At 40.6% G+C, this 21,129-nt stretch overlaps 1 protein-coding gene across 6 annotated transcripts in view; it reads left to right on the top strand.

The window, feature by feature from the left end:
• The window catches only part of PTPRM (protein tyrosine phosphatase receptor type M), an 837,547-nt gene that overhangs the window by 319,681 nt on the left and 496,737 nt on the right, over positions 1-21,129 (top strand). For all 6 annotated transcript variants that reach the window (XM_017951542.3, XM_017951543.3, XM_021929846.2 and 3 more), the window contains exon 3: positions 5,465-5,736. In XM_017951542.3, coding sequence (XP_017807031.1) covers positions 5,465-5,736 — 272 coding nt within the window. The remainder of the gene's footprint in view (positions 1-5,464; positions 5,737-21,129) is intronic.

The raw sequence follows: 21,129 nt of genomic DNA, 5'->3' as shown, positions 1-21,129 counted from the left end.
AAAAAGTGAATTTTATAATAGCTTTAAAGTTCATAAAATGCTGCTTCTCTGTAAGCTAAAGTATTGAAGAATACATGTAGCTCTTCCTTCCTGCTGGATAATGGAAAATATTCTGTTTTTTGTTGTTTGCAAAGTTTCTCAAATATACTTGGAAGACAATTCATGTAGTTTTCTCAGCCTTGACAAATCTAGAGCCCCAAACACACCAGTGCAAATTTTGATGATGGGTTAGAAAGGAATAACTAATTCTGTGTAGTTATTACTGCTGTCACAAACAATGATGGAAGATAGTTTAATCAAAAGCATTTGCCAATGGATATGATTAGCTAAATTTAATTCACCCAGAGATTTGAGAATGTGAACATTGCATGTTCTTATCAAAGAGTTTTCCTTTTTGGGGAAACCAAAATAATTATTCTTAAGAAGCTTCTAAGTCTGCATCTAAAGGCTGTCCCTTTTTGAAGCTGACTCCATCATGCAGAGCTCATTTCATTTCCTGCAATGATATATTTTCTACTTATATACTAGTGACTTAAGGGTGTTTTGTTATCTGAACACAAACAGAATTTCTATGCTAATTTGAATTATGATTCTTAAAAAATTTACCCAGTTGGAATGCTTTTTGTAGGAGGAAAGAATTGAAGTAAGGAAGTAACTACAGAGGGAGACCCAATTACTCGTTGAAAATGCATTTCCTCAGTCAAAACATTTAAGCAGAAGGTGAAAATTAAACATTCAGCCATATAGGGATAGCTTAAAAAACAGACTTAATAGTCTAACATTGAATATGAATGCTTTGAATTCTGTAATTCTCTAAACATTGGTTGGTGAGTTGACTTTATACCTTCATAGCGGATAGGTGATAAAAACAAACAAAGAAGCAACACTTCTCTCCCTCCTGCCGATTGTAACTTGACTGCAGGTTGCTAGACTTTCACATTTGCTTCTGTAAACTCATTGGCACATAATAGTACACCACTGTCAGGAAACACGAGTGTGGACAGAAACGTCACCTTTTGTACTTTAAAGCTCTGAGTTAAGTCCTGATGGCCACACACTGAAATAAAGATAACCTTTCCCCAAAAACATAAGGGCAAGATTAATTGAGTTGAAGGTTTTGTGTTATCTCAGTACTAATGTTCTTCTCTCTTAAAGAAAGGAAACTTAAAAATTTACACTTAGGTGAATTATAGTAGGACCAGGAGAGTTGTGAGGTGAACAGGGGGAGATAGAAATAAATGGTAAAGAATTCCAGCTGGGCACAGTGGCTCACACCTGTAATCCTCACATTTGGGAGGGTGAGGCAGGAAGATTGCTTTAATCGTTGTGGAGTTAGAGACCAGCCTGGGCAACATAGTAAGACTCCCTCTCTACAAAATAAAAAATTTTAAAAAAGTACCCGGGTGTGGTGATGCATACCTGTGATCCCAGCTACTCGGGAGGCTGAAAGGGGAGGATCACTTGAGCCCAGGAGGTCGAGGCTGCTATGAGCCGTGATCCTCCCACTGCACTCCAACCTGGGGGACAGAGTGAGACCCTATCTCCAAAAAAAAAGCCACATAATTTTAAAAAGCCATACATTTAGTAGGTTTGAGGAACTAAAGTCATCATAATGAAAGTCAGGAGCATTTGCTGGGCTTATGCTTTGTGGCAGGGGACTTTGTCCCACTTGCCTTGTATGCATTCGTGGTTAATTATCAGGCTGCATAGATACACCAGTTGGGAGACTGTAGAGGAAGGGAAAAAGGGAATCTTGCAGAGGAGTGTACCTCAGGGGAAGGTGCTGGGCAGAGACTTTTCCTCTAAAAGGTCATGAGTGTTGAAATCTGAGTGCTGCTCAATTGATTTCCAGATCATTTGGGAGAGACTAGCCCTGGGGGCAGTCGAGATAGAATTGCCTCCCGAGGACCTGAACCTCTCCCAGAGGAAGAGTGTTCGTAGAGTCTGCATTTCCACCAAAGTCCTGCCCCTGCACTTGAGAAGCCTCTCATGAATTTCACAAAATCACATGCTGAAAATAGCAGATCTAGGGCTGGGTGTAGTGGCTCATGCCTGTAATCCTAGCACTTTGGGAGGCCAAGGTGGTTGGATTACATGAGGTCAGTAGTTCAAGACCAGCCTGACCAACATGGTGAAACCCAGTCTCTACTAAAAATATAAAAAATTAGCCAGGCATGGTGGCAGGCACCTATAATCCCAGCTACTCGGCAGGCTGAGGCAGGAGAATCGCTTGAACCCAGGAGACGGAGGTTGCAGTGAGCCGAGATCGCGCCGTTGCACTCCAGCCTGGGCGACAAGAGCAAAACTCCGTCTCTAAAAAAAAGAGAGAGCGAAAATAGCAGATTTTGTGAGAAGAACGGAGTTGGGGCTGACCCTTCCAAATCTATGCAGCTTTGTAGCTGGCGAGTGAACAAAAACAGTGACAAAGCTAATAAAAGTGCTGGCTGTCTGAACTCCACTCTGGCACAGACCCCGTGAGCCCATCCTCGGCCCTGAACCTCAGACCCTGAACCCAAGGCCTCCACTTCTTCCCACTCTCCATAGAAGTCCTTGAAGTCATTCTCTTCTAACATTCTCTTCTAATAGAGACTACTTGCTGTCAACTTAAAACTATGATCTGAGATTTGTCTTCTTCATCAGTCCTTTCCTTTTTTGTCCTTTTGAAACACAGAGGAAGGGCGCAGAGGCTGCACAGTTCTTCACTCGTTCTTACAGTTTTGGAGACAGCTTAGGAGTGGAAAGGGACATGAAACCACCAAAGCCCCTTCTTGCCACTCCTTGCGTTGAGGAAAGACACTTCTGTAGGATGTTTAGCTTTGTTTAAAAGACATCATGCACTGATAAAGCTTTCCCTTTATTTGAGAGAACAGTTGCCCCGATCACTTCACAATGTTAATGTCCTGCAAAAAATTGCACATAAACCAAAAGGACTTGTGTGTAATAGGGATGTCACTCCCCATCTAGTAATCCTATGTGAGCTAATTTGCATTACAGAAGCATGCCTCAAAGCAAAATAGACTATTCTAAGTCAAACAGGGAAAAAAGGAAGAGAAAGGACTTTAAAAGCTAGGATCACTTGAGTAACTTAGATTATACCTGAATTTCACCTGGATCTCAACATAAAAATTCTTGTGTACTTTAGACACAAGAGTGTAAGAGCATTTCATGCTGGAATGGAGCACAGTGGATTAAACATTGGAGGCAGGCTGTGTAGCTAGAAAAATAACAGTTTTGGAAAACTGGGTGATTTCCTAAACAGTAATGGTAGAAAGGTACCCAGTTTATGTAAATATGTGAAAGGAGACTCCTCTGAGTGCTTCATAGGATGTGGGCAACACTTATTTTGCCATCCTGTGTATATTGCCATGCTTCCCACCCTGGTTGCCCAAGCTTAAGTGATGGGAACAATGAGAGAAACAATCTTCTTGGCAATATGGTCATACTCAAGGTTTTGTTCATTCAGACGTGACCTCAAGAACATGTCATGCCTCAGCGCCACTAATAATAATATTTGTGGTAACTGTTGTAGATAACAGAGCCCCCAGTGATAGAATCTGACATAAATCAGCTTTTATTTTACTAAGAGCAGGAAAAAACTATCTGTAACTCATATACACCAACGTCCTACTCTGGATTTGTGATGGGGTTCATCAACCCTGCATGTTTTGAAGATTTTTTACATTTGTAAGCAATAACTAACCTGAATTATTTCAATGATACTCTCTTGCCACTTGTTCTTTCTCTGCCCCAACTCTTTCTTAAATCACAGTTAAAGTTCTTCCTTAATGCTGAAATGTATTTCATAGGTAAGTTATATTTCATAGATAGGTTCGCTTGTGACTTGGCTTTTGTATTTCTAGGTGCATAACATTCATTGCTTGAAAAATTGCTCTGTTTCAAAATAGCTACTATAATTTCCCTTCGCTGCTTTGAAAGGGTGTTTGTTTCATATATGTTCAAAAAGCACATGAAGAAACTTGAGGTTACTGGAGTGTGGCAGAATGAGTAATGGGCTGGAAACTCAGAAGCTCAAAGTTCTGGTTTTGCCACTAACTCATCCTAAAACGTAGATAAACTGCTTCTAATCTCTCTGTGACCCCGTTCCTGTTTGTCATAAATGGTGTTAAACCTGGCTCACCTCATAGCTGTAAAGGTAGCAACCATAAGAAAGCATATGATAATATAGATCCTTTAACAACAGCCTCTTAATCTGTGAAGGATATCTACATCTGTATTTTCCATTTGATACTTACAGGAATTCTTTCGGAATTACTATAAAAGGGTGGTCTTCCTGTTTTGCTGTTTAGGCGATCACAGCATGTAAACAAGACAGAAATTCCATACATTTTCTAGTACTGTGTATGTGTGTGTTTCCTGATATGTGTGGGTAGACAGTAAACACATATTAACATGTATACACACCTTGAACATTATGATTCACAATGAGGGTACCCATCTGTGTAGTATTTTTATTTTTTTCATTTTTATACTCCAAGTTCAGGTGTACTTCCTCCTTAGAATTTCAATACATTTTTTCCTCTGTGCTGAATCAGACCTATGAAAACCTATTTCTCCTTTTATGTTTGAACATTTTGCTTTTATCTTTTACTCTGTGAAATATAAAATTCCTATGGGGAAGGCTCAAGTGCTTGGTATCTGGAAAGCTTGAATCCATCTGGAAGCTCCTCAGTACTCCCAGGTAGGTTAGGGCCATTGCCTCAAGATCCAAAGAGCTCGTAAGACTTCTTAGAATGATTGTCCTCCAGTTGGGGCAGTGATTGCCTAAGTCATCACCTTGTTGTGAGAACACCTCCACTGTCAAGGAGAAGTCAGTTGTTCCAGCGATGGAGATGGGTACTGGTGCTGAATTACATTGACAGCAGGGAACATGATGGGGCCAGTATCATGACCCTAAGATTCACAGCCCACCTAATCTTTTGTTTTTCTCTGGGTTATACAAAGTGATTACTGAGTAATGCTAACATGATGGGACAGTGCTGTTCAGTAGAACTTTCTGCTAGGTGGAGATGCTCTGTATCTGTGCTGCCCAGTGTGGTAGCTACTTGTCACATGTGGCTATTGAGCACGTGAAACACGGTTGGTGTGAATGAGGACATGCATTTTACATAAGGAATTTTAATTTTTAATTTAATTAATCACCTGTGACTCCTGACTGCTAGAATTTAAGGCGAGTCTACAAACATTTTGCTACATTTCTGTTATTTAGAAGTCAAATTACAGTAACATCTAGGGAATTTTCCATTAATATTATGTGCGCTCTTGAGAACACATAGGGGGATGACAGGAGGAGGAGGAGGTGATAAATGAAATAGGAATGAAATAAATGGCAGTTTCAGTAAGACATGGAATTGCAGGGCCAACCCATGTAAATGATGGTGGGTTTTCAGAAATAACCAGAAAGTAGTGTTTCAGGGTGTGACCCTCCTTGATTTTGTTTTTGCAGGTTCTTTCATGCTGGTGAATGCCTCTGGGAGACCTGAGGGTCAGAGAGCCCACCTATTCTTACCCCAACTTAAAGAAAATGACACCCACTGCATCGATTTTCACTATTTTGTGTCCAGCAAGAGTAATTCTCCTCCGGGGTTACTCAATGTCTACGTGAAGGTCAATAACGGGCCACTGGGGAGTCCTATCTGGAATATATCTGGAGACCCAACACGTACATGGAACAGGGCTGAACTGGCCATTAGTACTTTCTGGCCTAACTTTTATCAGGTATGTGCTTTCTTTTTATTACCTATTTTGAAGCATCCTCTAATTTCTAAAAATATAAATTATTGTTATATCATTATAATCAGAAAAAGTTGGTGTATTTTTGTTGGCAAGGTTGTGGAGAAAGGGGAACTCTCATCCTACACTGTTGGTGGGATTGTAAATTAGTTCAGCCCCTTTGTAAACCAGCTTGGATACTTCTCAAAGAGCTGAATAGAGACTTACTATTCCACCCAGCAATCCCATTACTGGGTATACACCCAAAGGGAAATAAATTACATGAGTTCAGGTGTTTTTTGGTAGAATGTTTATCACAGCACAATTCACGATAGCACAGACATGGAATCCACCTAGGTGTCCATCAGTGGTGGACTGGTACATACACACCATGGAATACTGTGCAGCCATAAAAAAGAATGAAATCATGTCTTTAGCAGCAACTGGAAGCCATTATCCCAAGCAAATTAATGCAAAAACAGAAAACCAAATGCTGCATGCTTTTACTTATAAGTAGGAGCTAAGCATTGGGTGCACATGGACATAAAGATGGGAGCAGTAGACACTAGAGAATACAAAAAGGGGGAGGGGAGCAAGGGTGGAAAAACTAACTTTGGGATACTGTGCTCACGACCTGGGTGACAGGATTAATCATACCTCCAAACCTCAGAGTCATGCAATTTACCCAGGTAACAAACTTGGGTAAAAAATAACAGTATTGAGAATACTCAATTAATTGCCAACTACGAGGAGGAATAAAGAGGATTGCAATATTTTGCTTTTCTCTTTCTTTAATTCCTTTGGCTCAGACAGGAGCCAGCTGGAACATGCATCTAAGATAATTTTTCATGTTTAATTGAGGTGCTTGTTCCTCCTGAATCTGCAATTTAAATAAATAAATAAATAAATTTTTATAACAGTGTAAGAAAATCCTATACTATTTGATAAGGAGTGTCTTGAGGCTTTGTCAAATTAGTAAAAAATACAATTCAAAATTTGTTTATGCCTGGCATGTATTGTTTTAAGAAAATAAAAGTCACTTATAGCAGGGCAAGAAGTGCTGTCTATGGGGTTTGCAAATATATTTTCTTTTCTTTTTTTATTTTTCTGACTGGGACTCGCTCCATCACCCAGGCTGGAGTACAGTGTTGTGATCACAATTCACTCCAGCCTCAAACTCCTGGGCTCAAGTGATTCTCCCGTCTCAGCCTCCCAAGTAGCTGGAAGTACAGACATATGCCACCATGTTGGGCTAATTAAAAAAAATTTTTTTTTTTGTAGAGACAGGACCTTGCTGTGTTGCCCAGGCTGGTCTCAAACTCCTGATCTTCAGTGATCCTGCCACCCCGGCCTCCCAAAGTGCTAGAATTACAGGCATGAGCCATTGTACTTAGCTGGATATTTTAGTTTCTATATTAAGTAGGCCATATGTGACACAGAAAGGCATAGCACCTGAGTCTAAAAGAAGATGCCCTCTGCAAATGGGTTTCAGGAGTAAATGAGTCATAAGAGATGAGCCCTGTGGAGATGAGCCAGTGAGGGGCAGGTCCTTGCTTCTACCCACGTAAGCAACAGGGAGAAAATAACAGATGTAAATGGAGTCCTTGTCACAGAGGCACTGCCACAAGGCCTGTCCTGTTATTTTGGGGGCTCTGTGGAGACCCGCAGTAACTGCTTTGAGTTCCTGTTTAAAGGAACTGAAGGGCGGAGGCCCATGGGCAGTTCAGAAGTGGTACCAAACCAGTTCTGACGTCACGTCCTGTCTGCCCTTCAGTTGGGGATGCCTGTGACACAAGAGCATCCTAACTTAGGATCAAAGTGGGGAATTAGTGACAGTGGGCATTTGGAGAGCTTTTTCTTTTTTGTCCACAGCATCTTTTAAAACTAACAGTATTGAGAAAACTCAATTAATTGCCGACTACAAGGAGGAATAAAGAGGATTGCAATATTTTGCTTTTCTCTTTCTTTAATTCCTTCGGCTCAGACAGGAGCCAGCTGGAACATGCATCTAAGATCATTTTTCATGTTTAATTGAGGTGCTTGGTTAGACATAGGGAAGAGAAAGCTAGGGCTTTCCACGGCTGCTTGTCTTCAAAATGGGCACGAACAGCATCCGGTAATCCATTCTGCAGGTTCAGTGTTTATGAGTTAAGATCCATCAACCCCAGTTTCTCTCCCCCTGGATTGATGAATAAATGGGCTGTAAACTTCTTGCTTAATTTATCTTTGTAGGCATATACCTACAACCATTTCTAGGATTTAATGAGTGACAAGTAAATGTGTTCTTTTTTAATGGAAATGAAGAGATAGGGAAAACTCTGTTAGTGCATGTGTACATTGTTAAGATCTTTTTAGAGTATGTACTTTGGCAATAAGTTTTAAAATTGTTAAAAAAATTAGATATGCTTAAATCTAGCAATCCACTAGTAGGAATTTATCCTAAAGAAGTAATGAAGAGTGATTGCAAATAATCAACTACTGGGATATTCATAGCAGCTTATTTATAGTAAAGAAAAATCAGAAACAGTATTTTTCCAACAATAGAGGATTTGTTAATTTATGCTATCTCAATACAAAAATTTATTTTGCAGCCATTAAGAATAATGTTATGGAAGAAAATTTAATGATGCATTTAAGGTTATGTTGTTAAATGGATTAAACAGGTATGAAGCAATACATTAAATTCTATTTTTAAATTTAAAAAATCTAATAAAGACTGAAATATATCTTGAAATAAATACATAAGAAAGTGGTGTGGTATCTCGGCTGCGCACAGTGGCCCAAGCCTGTAATCCCAGCACTTTGGGAGGTTGAAGTGGGAGGATCACCTGAGTCCAGGAGTTTAACACCAGCCTGGGCAACATGGCAAGATCCAGTGTCTACAAAAAAAAAACCAACAAAAAAAAAAATTAGCAGGACGTGGTGGCGTGCACCTGTAGTCGCAGCTACTCAGGATGCTGAAGCTGGAAGATCTCTTGAGCCTGGGAGGTCGAGGCTTCAGTGAACCATGGTCGTGCCACTGTACTCCAGCCTGGGTGACAGAGTGAGACCTTGTCTCAAGAAAAAACTTTTTTTTTTTTTTTTGTCGTCTGTTACATTCTCAGTTTTCCCCAACGTACATGTACTGCTGTTATTTATAAAACAAAAAGTAAAAATTTGTTTTTCCTCCAGAAGGAAAATATCCTATTTAATAAAACACATTCTTTTTATATAAATGTACTAGTGACCAATCGGTAGTTCAAAGCATATGGCCTCTGGGACAAAACTTAGGAAATGTGTTTCATAGGGTTAAAAAACAAGTGGGTGACCGGGCGCAGTGGCTCATGCCTTTAGTCCTAGCACTTTGGGAGGCTGAGGCAGGTAGGCAGGTGGATTGCTTGAGGTCAGGAGTTCAGGACCAGCCTGGTCAACATGGTGAAACCGCATCTCTACTAAAAATACAAAAATTAGCCGGGCGTGGTGGTGCGTGCCTGTGGTCCCAGCCACTTGGGAGACTGAGGCACAAGAATCCCTTGAACCAGGGAGGCGGAGGTTGCAGTGAGCTGAGATTGTGCCACTGCACTCCAGCCTAGGAGACAGAACAAGACCTTGTCTCAACAATAACAACAAAAGGCCACCAGTAGAAGTGGCTTTGGCCACGCTAGGCCTCCAGAGGTTTTTGTATGGTGGCCTAGGCTGAGAAGCTGAATGTGATTAAAGACCTTCTTTTAGAGGAACCTTTCCCAAAGTAGGGAAGACAGGGATCTGGAGTGTTCCCACTGCCCCTCTGGGACCTATTCTAGGTTCTTCCTCAGTCTCCGGTTGTCTGCTGTGGTTGTCTCAAGATTGTCTCAAAAAAAAATAATAATAATAATAAGGAAAAAAGAAAGGAGAATCTCTCTAGCTAGTGGGATAACAGGTAAACTTTTTTTTTTTTTTTTTTTTGGGCCAGTGGACCACACTCCTGGTTGAGATCGGAAGGTTCGTCCTGCTCATCTTTTCCCTGAGCTTCTTCTCTTGGGGCTTAGCAGTGTCCACACAAAACTTCTAGAATGGGCTGTCTTGAGACCATCACAGCCTCCAGAGCCACAGTGTGCTGGTTTAGCATGGCCTTGGCTGCAGTCAGATGTGGAATTTCTGTTTTGTCTTTTATACCCCTAGCTCAGTCAGCTGCATTAAAGGAATGATGTGGTTTATGAACAGTCTTGGAAGAGGAGACTTTATAAAGGAACTATCAGACTACATTGAGAGTCAGATGGTCCTATGTATTTCAGGCCATTGTCGTTTTCAGTGAATTCTTATTTTCTTGAGCACCTTTGGATAAAATATTTCGCCTTCCCAATTGTCAACTTCTGCTCCTAACATTTTTAGAGCCCTCTCACTTTTCACTGTGATCTCGCAGGCTTTACTGAAAGGTAAATGATTTGCCAAATTAAGTTAAAAGTTTATTCTCATAGCTTTTTGATTCACTTTTGAATGTATTGCTTCATTGATATCTTAGTCTGCTGTGCTGCAGTCACAAAATACCACAGGACTGTATGGCTTAAAGAACAGACAATATTTCTCACATTTCGAGAGTTTGAGAATTCCAAGATCAGGGTGCCACCATCGTCAGATTCTGGTGAAAGCTCTCTTCCTGGTTTACAGATGGTCATCTTCTTTCTGTGTCCTCACAGGGTTGGCGGGAGGTCAGGGAAGCAAGAGCTCTCACGCCTTTTCTTATGAAGGTCTCCTCCCATCATGAGGGCTCCCCTCTCCTGACCCCATCACCTCCCCAAGGCCCACCTCCTCATATCACCACATTTGGGACTAGGGTTTCAGCATGAACATTCAGTTCATAGCACTGATAGATTCATTAGGAATAGCTTCATACTTTGAATTTAAAGATGGATTTGTAGAGATTCTTTAATACAGTGTTGCTAAGCTTTTATTTTTATTTTTGTTGGGAAAATTGTTTTTATTTTAAAATGGAAATACAATCTACAGGAAAAGCTTGCACTTTCCTTTTTTTTCTTCGCATAAACAATAATAATGCAATTCAGGTTAAAGCACAAGGCAGAAACTTGAGAAAAGAACAGTTCTTACAAGTACATGGTCTTCTTTTCAAATATCCATGAAGTCTAAAAAGTCGCGGATGGTGGCGTCACACCTGTAGTCGCAGCTACTCAGGATGCTGAAGCTGGAAGGTCTTGAGCCTGGGGGAGTTGAATTTCGGTGAACCACCATCAATTAGATGCCACTGTACTCAACCTGGGTGACAGGTGGGACCTTGTCTCAAGAAAAACTTTTTTTTTTTGTGGAGTCTGTTACATTCTCAGTTTTCCCCAGCGTGCATGTACTGCTGTTATTTATAAAAGACAAAGAGTAAAAAGATTGTTTTTCCTCCAGGAAGGAAAATATCCTATTTAATAAAACTACATTCTTTTTTATATAAATGCCTAGTTGACCAGTGTAGTAGTTCAAAGCATTATGGCCTCTGGGACAAAACTTAGAATGTATTTCATAGGGTTAAAAACAGAGTGGGTGACCAGGCGCAGTGGCTCATGCCTTTAGTCCCTGGCACTTTGGGAGGCTGGGAGGCAGGTAAGTAGTGGATTACTTGAGGAGTCAGGAGTTCAGGACAGAGCCTGTAGTCAACATGGTGAAACCGCATCTCTACTAAAAAATACAAAAAATTAGCGGGAAGGCGTGGTGAGGAGTGCGTGCCTGTGGTCCCAGCCACTTGGGAGACTGAGGCTACAAGATCCCTTGAACCAGGGCTGAGGAGGTTGCAGTGAGCTGGATTGTGCCACTGCACTCCCGGCCCTAGGAGACAGAACAAGACCTTATCTCAACAATAGCAACAAAAAGGCCACCGTAGAAGTGGCTTTGGCCAAGCTAGGCCTCAGAGGTTTTTGTATGGTGGCCCTGGAAGCAGAAGCTAGATGTGATTAAAGACCTTCTTTTAGAGGAACCTTTCCCCAAAGTAGGGAAGACAGGGATCTAGGTGTTCCACTGCCCCTCTAGGACCTATTCTAGGTTCTTCCCTCAGTCTCCAGTTGTCTGCTGTAGTTTGTCTCAAGATTGTCTCAAAAAAATAATAATAAGGAAAAAAGAAAGGAGAATCCTCTCTAGCTAGTGGGATAACAGGTAAAACTTTTTTTGAGGCCAGTGGACCACACTCCTGGTTGGGGATCAGAGGTCGTCCTGCTCATCACTTTCCTGAGCTTCTTCTCTTGGGGCTTAGCAGTGTCCACACAAGAGCTTCTAGAATGGGCTGTCTTCGAGACCATCACAGGCTCAGAGCCACAGTGTGCTGGTTTAGCATGGCCTTGGCTACAGTCAGATGTGGAATTTCTGTTTGTCTTTTTATACCTAAGCTCCAGTCAGCTGCATTAAAGGAATGATGTAGTTTATAAAGACAGTCTTAGGAGGAGACTTTATAAAGGAACTATCAGACTACATGGAGGGAATCAGATGGTCTATGTATTTCAGGCCATTGTCGTTTTCCAGTGAATTCTTATTTTCTTGAAGCACCCTTTGGATAAAATATTCCCGCCTTCCCAATTTATGAACTTCTGCTCTAACGTTTTTAGAGCCCTCTCACTTTTCACTGTGATCTCTCACGCTTTACTGAAAGGTAAAATGATTTGCCAAATTAAAGTTAGAAGTTTATTCTCATGGCTTTTTGATTCACTTTTTAGATGTATTTACTTCATTGATATCTTAGTCTGCTGCGGTCACAAAATACCACAGGACTGTATGAAGCCCAGGCAACAGATTGATTATTTCTCACATTTCGAGGAGTTTGGGGATTCGAGATCAAGGGGTGCCACCATCGTCGGATTCTGGTGAAAGCTCTCTTCCTGGTTTACAGATGGTCATCTTCTTTCTGTGTCCTCCACAGAAGGGTTGGCGAGAGGTCCAGGGAAGCAAGGCTCTCACGCCTTTTCTTATGAGATCTCCTCCCCATCATAGGGGCTCCCTCTCCCCAGCCCATCACACCTCCCCAAGGCCCACCTCCTCCTTATCCACCACATTTAGGACTAGGAGTTTCAGCATGAACATTCAAGTTCATACTTTAATCAGATTCAGTAGGAATAGCTTCATACTTCAGATTTAAGATGGATTTGTGAGATTCTTTAAATACCAGTGTTGCTAAGCTTTTATTTTTATTTTATTTTTGTTGGGAAAATTGTTTTTATTTTAATGGAAATACAATCTGGGAAAAGCTTAGCTTTCCTTTTTTTCTTCTTATAAATAATAATAATGCAATTCAGAGTCAAAGCAGGGGCAGAAACTTGAGAAAAGAACAGTTCTTACAAGTACATGGTCTTCTTTTCAAATATCCATGAAAACGTTTAACAACTAGATCGCTAGGTACCTACAGAAAGCTCCAAAACAATCATCTGGCCTTATAGTTTCGACAGGACTATTTTGAATCTTAGATTTATCAGTCACTCCTTTCCCATTCTACTTGTTCTAAGAATTAAGTATATAATTAAAAAACCCACATCCTGATTTTAAATCTCCACTCTCCCAAAAACCTGTTTGAGGAAACAAAAATAGGGAAGAAGAAGATCAGAGCAAAAATATTGTTAACACTGGCCGTCCTTATGCAGGTGGACTACTACCAACTCCTGATGAATACCTGTGAAGGGTGTAGATCTACTGAAAACCCACCTGTTTGTTTATTTCCTGAGCACTCCCACCAAGCATCAGCCTTGGAATTCTTAAAGACAGAGTTAAGGTAGCACTTCCTTATTATTTCCCCTTTATCTGCTGGGCAGTAAACAAATTGAAATCATTACCCTAATAGCAATGTAAACTATTAGGTAAATGGCACATTGTAGATGCAGCAAGAGAGATGTCAGCAGGAAACTTCCCAAACACTGAACTGCAGGCCTTAAAATCACTACGTAAGACCTGAAGGAGGTTTCCCCGTTGGGATAAGAAGGACGGGCCACATTCACAGATATAAGGTAAAAGGAAGACACGTACCAAATCCAGTTTTCACCCCTGGCCTGAGTAAGGTGTCAGCCTAATTAGAGATGGTCAGAAGAAAAGCCTGGACAAAAAACAAACAAACAAAAAACAAGCTGTGAAGTTGAACCAGGGGAGGGACTTCCTTGGGCTGCAGATCCAGTCCCCAGCCCATGGGGCCTGCACACCTGTACCGAGGAGACGCCTGTTGTAGTCTGATGCTCTTAGAAATTCAAGTCATGCAAGAGCCTGTCTGCTTTTGATATAATTTCCCATATAGATTTCTTTATAAGGAGTTCTGTATTGGCCTGAAGATGTGACTCTGGTTTTTGACTATTATATTTCTGATTCCAAAATATAAAAAATATATTTTCCAGGCCAGGCGCGGTGGCTCATGCCTGTAATCCCATCTCTTTGGGAGGCCAAGGCAGGCAGATCACGAGGTCAGGAGATGGAGACCATCCTGGCTAACACGGTGAAACCCCATCTCTACTAAAAAATACAAAAAATTAGACGGCCATGGTTGGGGGCACCTGTAATCCCAGCTACTTAGGAGGCTGAGACAGGAGAATGGCTTGAACCTGGCGGGCGGAGCTTGCAGTGAGCCGAGATCGCGCCACTGCACTCCAGCCTGGGGGACAGAGCGAGACTCTGTCTATATATATATATATATATATATATATTTCTTTCCCAGTATTGTGTGTGCATGGATGCATGTGTGTAACATTTTCTTATGTGAACATGGTGCATAAAAGTCAATATCCAAGTGATACATTCTCAGGCTGTTTCTAGGCCTGAAAGCTGAAGACAAGATAATAGGATATGGGCATCTAAAGGAGGTGACACCTTTGAGAAACCCTCTCTCAGGGTACAGGAAGTCAGCTTCCTCTAGACAGCACCTCTACAATTTATTACATATGCTGCAGGATATATTCTAGAATTCCAAAATATTAATATAAGGTTCATGTATACTTGAAATATTTATGTGTTAAAATACTTCATATAGTACTTTATTTCTGTAAGCAAATTTCACACTAGTAAGTAGTTTTGATATGAGTGAAAATTGATTAATGAATTCTTTTAAAGGACTTTCATATTATAAATTGTTTGCACATGGGCAGCATCAGAAGACAGTAAAAGAACATACACTTTGTGTTACGAAGAATGGGATTTGGATATCAGCCCTGCTTACTCAGAAGCTTGGGCAACTGATTTAAACTTTATGAGCCTCACTTTCCTAATTACAGCAGGGTGGGAGGTAGTAATTAGGGGTAATTAGGGCTGAAGATGAAAGGAAAAGCACATTGGGGATACGCTAGCCTCTTAAGAAGTGGTGGCAGTTTGTTGAGCCACTGTTAAGATTAGGATTTGTGGAAGATGGTAAAAAGGGAACCAGTTAGTAGTTGAGTGCTTTCTCCCTGCTAAGGTGCTTCTTAAATGTGTTCAGTGGAATGTCAAAAGGTGTTAAATGAAAAAGTGTTCCAGGAACAAATCCTTTTGTGAAACACTGCATGAGACAGAGTGAACCAAGTTCCCTTTCGTCAGAACATTTCAGAACTGCTCTCATACAGAACTGCAAGGTGAGGTTTTATGAGGGTCCATGGAATTCTCCCTTCCCTGGACTTGACCACATCTCAAGGACCAGGTGCCCTGGGTTGCATTCAGGGACCGCTGTGTTGGGGTTGTTTGATTGCATCTCAAGGGCCAGGTGCCCTGGGTTGCATTCAGGGACCGCTGTGTTGGGCTCTTCAGTTGGCTATTTCCCATGACCTCCTGGGCCTTCTTCCAGAACGTCCATTTCTTACTTTACTTTGGCTACAAAGTACTGAGTTAATTTTCATCTTGATCAGCATCTGAACTTCGCCAATTGTTGGACTAAGGGAAGTTTTCAGTCAATCTAGACACAAGTGTCCTGCGTACTTTTGATAAACATAATAGGTCTTTTTGGGCATCTCTTTCACCGTTTTTTCCTCTAGCTTTAATGTTAACATTGCTAGACATTTATAGAGTTTTGAAAAGTTTCTTAGCAGAGAAAAGTGTTCTTGCCACAGTAGTCATTTTATGTAGTTTTTACTATTTATGGTAGAATAGTATGCTACAGGTACACATTGCAATGGTAACCTGCATGGAATACAGCTAATTGCAGGTTAATTACTGTTCCTTAAAACATAAATTGCGAAGTATTTGGTGATTAACACATTTAATTCCTTAATTAATGTTTTTCCTAATTGCCTTTGTGTGGACCTGCCCTCCCGTGGTTGGGAAGCAGTGGGGAAGGGCAAGTACCTGCCATCCTCAGGGCACCTGCCTCCTTTGATTTAGACATTGATTTTTTTGCCATTTGAAGAATAATATTTTCCTCATGCATTCACCGTCTTGCTTTATTGTGCTGATTAGAAAAAAAGAACTCTGCTTTGATTCTGCACCCCCACCTCCTGTTTCCCACCCCTACACCCTGAGGCAAAGGAGCCAGCCACTGATTTCTTCATATTCTAATCATGCATGCACCCCAGAAGCCTCAGCTTCCACCCAGAATTTCAGCCTTCCTCTCTGCTTTCGGAAGACAGTGATTCTGAGCCCAGTCAGAGGCCAGGGAGGCAGTGATCTTTCATATAAATGGTTGCTTTAAAAAGAGAAACAATGCAAAGGTGGCTGAAAATCTCCCTCCCCCATGGCTCTCCATAAAGAAGTGGGGCTGGGGAGGGTGGGCAGGGACTACAGGGAGTGGGAGGATAAAGTCATCAAATATGAGAGCTTTGCTGGTTCACGAGAGCCTCGCTGGTTCACGAGAGCCTCCTTGTTAAAACAAATGCCTTAGATATACTGAAGGGTCCTGGGAGAAGATTAGGAGTGGATTCAGCTGGGCCCTGCTAGGAGTTCTTTGTGCAGCAAGGACTCAAAGGAGCTTGTACTGGGGAGAGGGGTACTGAACCAAGATTCACCCTTGTTAGTCTGACGTCTCTCTGGGAAATGAGGAGTTGAGGGAATAGGGATGACTTGATCTGACTTATCTTTTCACATTTTGCTGTGAACTTTATTCCCCTGCACAGCTAGCTGTGTGCCTGTTTCTTTGCTGTATTTGCCTTCAGCCCACTGATTTTACTACAAAGCCATGTAAAGCCACAGCTAAGTGACAACAGGCCCGCTTACATTTGCTGCCTAGAGACAGTGTTTTAGAGTTGAACTGGTGAGTCTTTTCTTTTCTTTTTTTTTTTTTTTTTTTGAGACAGAGTCTCGCTCTGTCGCCCAGGCTGGAGTGCAGTGGCTCGATCTCGGCTCACTGCAACCTTCGCCTCCCGGGTTCACGCTATTCTCCTGCCTCAGCCTCCTGAGTAGCTGGGACTACAGGTGCCCGCCACCACGCCTGGCTAATTTTTTGTATTTTTAATAGAGACGGGGTTTCACCGTGTTAGTCAGGATGGTCTCGGTTTCCTGAGCTCGTGATCCAACCACCTCGGCCTCCCAAAGTGCTGGGATTACAGGTGTGAGCCACTGCACCTGGCCGGTGAGTCTTTATAGATTGTGTTCCACAAATCCAGGGAATGTTAGGAGGCTTAGTTGACCAAGTGGAAAGAAGCACTGGGTTAAACACTGCTGCCATTCTGCCGGCCATTTCGGAGGCTAGGAGTGGTTTTGAATCTCTAGGAAGGACACATGGTGAGTGGTGAGTGTGGGTGCACAGCTGGGGCCAGACTTTGGGCTTTGCAGAGTATTTCTTGAGTCTAGTGTTCCCTGAAGTACACTTGGGAAATACTGATATGTGCCAGTTGAAAAATAGGACATACTTTGACTCCATAAATTCCTTGGCTATGGCCCTTATTCCAAGTGCAAGACAATTGAATTGCTTCATGCCTCCAGAGGATGTGGGGAATTTGCTGTGGCAGTGAAATATCACTGTCTCAAGCAGGAAAGCTAGTCTAGTAGGTGCCCCAATTGCATTTTGTGCTTAAAAAAGACAATATGTTTCAAGAAACCACTGGGGACACAGTAGGTTGTCAGTTTAATATTGACTTAGAACGGTATTTAGGAAGTAGAACAATTTGCATGATGTTTTTTTTCATCCTCAAAGATCTTATTTTTGATTATTTTTTAAAACTTGCCACATCTCTAAATTTCATTCTTAACTTGTACTTCTTATGTAATGATAAAGGATAAGTACTTCTATTGTTTACCATCTTAATCTCTGCATGGTCTGCTGCTATATACATATCAGTCCTGTTCTTTATGACTTCTAAGCCATGTTTTTTTCCTCTATCTTAATTTCTGTGCATGGCCTGTTGAATGAGTGTATGACCTATGATTATATCATACTTTTCTCTAAAGGGAAGGAGAAAACAAAAGTGAGGATGATTGTGTTATTGGTAGGAAAAACAGGTGAAGACATTTAAAAATAACATTGCAAGCACTAATAATTAGCTCCATTGCAAATTTGGCTGTTTTTTGAGTGCCTTTACCTTTCCCAAAGTAGATTTTTATTTTATTTTCTGATAACATGTCAATACAAATACAAATGCTTGAATATTTTGCTCATGATTGTTAATGTGACATGTTTTGTGGTTTTGCCTGGACTCTTTAATATTACAGAAACTTTATATGTTCTATTTTTATGTAACTCATTTGACACAAACAAGATAAAGTTTTTGTAAATGGGTGTGACCCACCTTTGCATTTCATTTAAATCAAAACCAGAAGGATAGACTAGGTAATGTGTGGGAGGACCAACGTTTAATCCCCTTTGTTCTAGGGAACTGACTAATGACTTCCACCAGCACATTTTCCTGGGTAAGTATCTGTTGGTAAGCAAATCCCCTTTCTTTGCTTACACATAGCAAGGAAAAGTGGCAGCATGGAAAGCTAATTTTGCTCTTCACTGAAGCAGGGAGGATCAGGGAGGCTGTGGTGTTAAACTGCTTCCCCATCTCTCTTGTTTGGCAGACATCTGAAGGATAGCCTGATGTCAAACCTCTCAGAGACCAGCATCCAGGATGGATTTTCATGAGCAAATGAGAGCAATAGTCAGTTTAAACAATTGGTTAACCAGTTGTTTCCTCTCTAAAAGCAAATGGCTTTTCCCACAGTCTCCAAAGGCTATAGGGATACAACATCTTGTCTCCTGAAATGTTATTAGTTGAGATTGAATGAATGTTGATTCTCTCTATTGTACATTTTCTTACATCCCAGGGCTGCAAATATCTGGAAGTTATCAGCAAAACAGTGCTTTGAAATGGAGACTCAGAGTGAACCACATCACATGAAGAGAGTTGATTCTCAGTTATTTGCAGCAGTTGTGTTCTGTAAAATCACAGAGAATTAGTGAATAGTGAATTAGTGAATAGAGAATTAGTGAATTAGTGAATACGGAACTACTTCGATAGGAAATACGGGGTTAGGTTCCTATGAGCCTTTGGTCACACTGTTTTTGTAATGTTTTTGTTTACTGATCAATACATCACCTCATTTTATATGTGTTTCTGTTGAAAGATGCCGTATTTATGTTGTTGATTCATTAACTTTGAACCTATGGCAAAGGCCAATAGCACTGTGACTCATGCTGACTGGAGTGCCTCTAACGGATATTTTTTCCTTAAGGCTTGTCTTCGCTTCCTTGCACTCTCAGGAGCACTAGACAGCCCGGAAGCACTGTACTTGGGTTCATTTTAAAAAGCAACATCACCAACAAGAAGCACAAAAATGGAAAAGCATGGCACTAACTAGACCCCCGTAAGGATACTCTTTTATGGTATCAGAGCTGAAACAAGACAGAACGTTGCCCTGCCTGACCTCAGCTGGGAACATGTGTGTTGAGCAACTCACATTTTTTGCTGCTCTGTGCATGTCCGCAGATACCATGAAAGCTTTGCAAGTATTGATTTTTGGAGGTTACAAATAAATTTTAGGAAGTAGGCAAATTCACAGATACGAGCCTTGAATAATGAGGATTGACTGTATTTTCTGTCAAGCCAAGTCCAAAAAAAGTGATACAAAACTAAGTTCTGTGTTGTGACAAAATTATTTCATAATAACATGACTGTGATTCAGACCCACAGCTTTTAAAATAATCACAATTTACATTGGGCTAAAGGGCAAAAACATTTTTCCTAAAAATGTTTGTTTCAGTAAACACAACAAACAAAAACCATTTAGTCCAAATTTAGCTAACACCAAAGAAGAGGGTATAAAATGAGATCTTAGGGTAGGTTTTAACATTGAAGTGTTACTAGTTCTCAGTAGTTCAGTGTCTTTATAGAAGATTTTTGACTTCTAAATGAGTTAGGTTTTATTTTATTTATTTTATTTTTAATTTTTCTGATGTTTTGAGGCCTATGAAGTAATTAATTTTTCTGGCTTTGTTTTGGTATATTGCAAGTATGTATTTTAAACATTTGATAATGATATTACAAACTTAAGTGGGTATTTAGAAAACCACACACGTAATATAATTGAAAACAAGGCAAGCCAGGGATAGGGTCTTCTGATTGCTGGAATGTGAGGCTCACCCGTGGAGCGCAAGGCATATTGTATTTAGCTGTGATAAAGTATTGCTTTTTGACATGGGCTTTTTTGTTAACTAGAGTAATGATGGTACATGGGTGAGCCAAGCAGGAAAGTTTTCTCTAAAAACAGGAGGCTGGATAGTAAATATTTCAGGCTTTACAGGCCAAACGCTCTCTGTGGCAGCTACTCAACTCTGTTGCTGTTGTATGAAAGCAGCCATAGCCAACATGTAAATGAATAAACGTGGCTTCGTTCCAATAAAACTTTATTCATGGACATTGAAATCTGAATTTCATATAATTCTCATGTATCACAAAATAGTCTTCTTTCTGTTTTCTCCTACCCATGAAAACTATAAAAACCATCTTTAGCTTGTGGGCAATATAAAAACAGGTGGTGGGACAGATTTGGCCATGGGCTATAGTTTGCCAGCTCTTTTATTAAACTTCATGTTGTCAAAACTGTGCCATATCACTCTTCCCAATTGCTATATTTCTTATAAATCTGGATGTAAAAATTTTAGAACCTGGGTATCTATACATTAAAAGAGATGTGTGTGTATATATACATATGTATGTATGTATATGTATTCTATATACATATAGTCTCTCATACTTGCTAGTTAGGCAGTTTGGCAACATGAAAATAGTCCAGACTTGGAAGCAAAATAGATCTAGGAATAGACCCAACCCTGTAACTACTTGTGTGGACTCAGAAAAATTACCTAACCTTTCTAAGTCGGCTTACTTATCCCTGAAAGGGAGCTAATGTGACCCACCTCACATAATTGACGGGGGAAAATTAGATAATGTATGCAAAGGATACCTGGGACATGGAAGTATACAAATAAATAGGTTTTTTTAAATTACTAAATTATTCTTTTTGAAGAAAAACTTGGTACATGGCTCCATAAGAAATTCGAACCTTCTAATATAGAATATTTTCAATATATTTTGTTCTGTT

This window comes from Papio anubis, chromosome 19 (genome assembly GCF_008728515.1).
Source record: "Papio anubis isolate 15944 chromosome 19, Panubis1.0, whole genome shotgun sequence".
NCBI classification, from domain to species: Eukaryota; Metazoa; Chordata; class Mammalia; order Primates; family Cercopithecidae; genus Papio; species Papio anubis.
Note: the sequence above shows the minus strand (reverse complement) of the source record. Positions and strands in the feature narration are given on the sequence as shown.